We start from the raw sequence: 2,511 nt of genomic DNA on the forward strand, positions 1-2,511 counted from the left end.
AAAGTTCATAATTAATTTTAGTTTTTTTTTTAATGTGACAGCTTTCTACAATCAAGATTATTCTGTTGTTGAATGTGTTTGGATTTGGAGCTATAGTTCTATCAACCTTATATCTTACAAAAGGAGACAAACGTGTTACAGTTATAGGATGGTTTAATCTCATCTTAAACATTTGTGTATTTGCTTCTCCTCTTGGCAGCTTGGTAAGAATTAATTAATTATTAATTAATAATTAAAAAATATTTTTTTGTACAAATTGGTGTAATTAATTAATTATAATGTCTAATTAGATGTTATTATTAATGTATAAAAAAATTATTTTTTTTTATTTTTTTTTCATAGTTAGTTTATTTCACATGTTAATTATTATTAGTCCAAATTAAAGGAACTAATTAAATATTGGAATTGATGCATGCAGAGACGTGTGGTGAAGACAAAAAGTGTGGAATTCATGCCATTTACTTTGTCTTTCTTTTTGACCTTAAATGCAGTCATGTGGTTCTTCTATGGTCTTCTTCGTCATGACTATTACATTGCTGTAAGTATTATTAATTTAATTTCTACCGTTAATTAATTAAATTAATTATTAGCTATATAAGAGCACATAATTCATGTGTTATAATTGACCTTTGAATATCTTAATTATTCATAGCACTAAAAGCTATCATCCCTTTTCACTTTTCTCTCATTTATTTTATGCATGGTTAGATAGATAGATAGATAGCTCAACTTTTAATCATATTTCATTAGGGATAATTATAATGGTTAATTAAAATAAATAAATAAATAAATAAAAGTGTGCGCACTACTTCTACATTAGTGTTGAGTTTCCATGAAAAGAAAAATCATAGAGTGTAACATGGGGCCCACACTCAAAGTGCATACATATCATTACTATTTAAAATTAGAATTACTAGCTTTTTAATTATGCATACGTGTAAGAAAATGCTATTTTTAATTTTACACTTTTTTTCAATTTTTTTTGGGATAATATTAGGTAGACAAAAAAAAAACAGACAGAATTTACTTTATTTAGCATTAATTAATTGTCGCAACAATTAATAAATGCTAAATAAGGGAAGTTATGACTGTTTTTGGCTGATTTTCTTTAGTTACTAAACATTTTTGTTTTTTTTTATTTACTAATATTTTATTTTTATTTTTATTGCAGCTTCCAAATACACTTGGATTTTTGTTTGGAATTATTCAGATGGTGATGTACATGATTTATAGGAAGAACAAGAACGTGGTGTTAGAAGAGCCAGTAAAATTGCAAGAACTCAATAATAATAATAATAATAACAACAATGGACATGTAATTGATGTTGTGAAGCTTAGCACAATGGTACCCTCAGAACCAAATCATGTAGCTGTGAATGTGACACTTGTTGAGGACATAAATGGAAATAATCAAGAAGATCATCATGATGATAACCTCCACAACAAGAACCAAGTGTGAACCAATGAAGAAGAGTTTGAAGAAGGGAAAAAAAAAAGAAAGAAGAAAATTAGGTTTTTAACCTAATTAAAAGTGAAAATTACTTCACTTTATTATGACCAAGTGGGGTCCTCTCAATGATCCAACATGGGGTGGTTTAATTTTAGGGTTTATGTTTTAATTTTGGTTAATTATTGTTATTAGTAATATTATGTATTGGCCACCTAGTACTACTGTACGGATACGTACATATATTAATGTTCAATTATTATTATTATTATTATTATTATTATTATCATATATAAGCTTCAATCTTTTGACATCTTCTATATATCTTTGATTCACAATCTCTCGTATATATGTAATGAATAGTGTGATTGATTTTTCATTTAGAAGTTGTTATTATTATTATTAGGTTTAATTACTCCGTTGGTCTCTATAGTTTTGCAAAATTTTCAATTAGGTTCTTATACTTTTTTTTTTTAATTGAGTCCTTTCACCATTTTTTTTTAATTGAGTCTCTACACTTTTTCTTTTATTTAGGTCACTATACCAATTCTTTTTTTTTAGTTGGGTCCCTATAAAATTAAGCCAATTACTACTAAGAGGGACTTAATTGAAAAAAAAAATTAGCGCAGGGACCAATTAAAAAGAAAAAAGTATAGGGACCTAATTGAAAATTTCACGAAACTATAGGGACCAACAGTGTAATTAAACCTTATTATTATTATTATAACCATGGTTTGGGTGAAAGTTTTTCATCTTATATATAATTTTTGCTTGGATCATGGTTTATATATAATAATTATTCTAAATGAAAACCCAAACATGCTATAGTTTATGTTCTCTCTTTTCCAATAATTTATATATGTATCTCTCGGTCAAACTCTTGGATTCTCTTTTTATATGATGTGATAATAATAATATTAAAGAGTTAATTATTTTAGCTACTTAATTATTTTGTGATGTTATGGCTAATTATTAGCAGCACTTTTAGCTTAAAGCGCACTATAATCATCCCTATCCTAATCTTGAATTTTATATGCTTAATGCTAATTAATATAATTAATATA

At 26.2% G+C, this 2,511-nt stretch overlaps 1 protein-coding gene across 1 annotated transcript; it reads left to right on the top strand.

The window, feature by feature from the left end:
* On the top strand, positions 42 to 1,305 carry LOC107613455 (bidirectional sugar transporter SWEET10; the record flags this gene model as incomplete). The annotated part of the gene is given in 3 exon segments (XM_016315458.1): positions 42 to 203; positions 419 to 538; positions 1,172 to 1,305. Coding segments are annotated over 3 exon segments (416 nt in total), but the record flags the coding sequence as incomplete, so codon positions are not given.

The sequence above is a fragment of the Arachis ipaensis genome, chromosome B08 (genome assembly GCF_000816755.2).
Source record: "Arachis ipaensis cultivar K30076 chromosome B08, Araip1.1, whole genome shotgun sequence".
In the NCBI taxonomy this organism is placed as follows: Eukaryota; Viridiplantae; Streptophyta; class Magnoliopsida; order Fabales; family Fabaceae; genus Arachis; species Arachis ipaensis.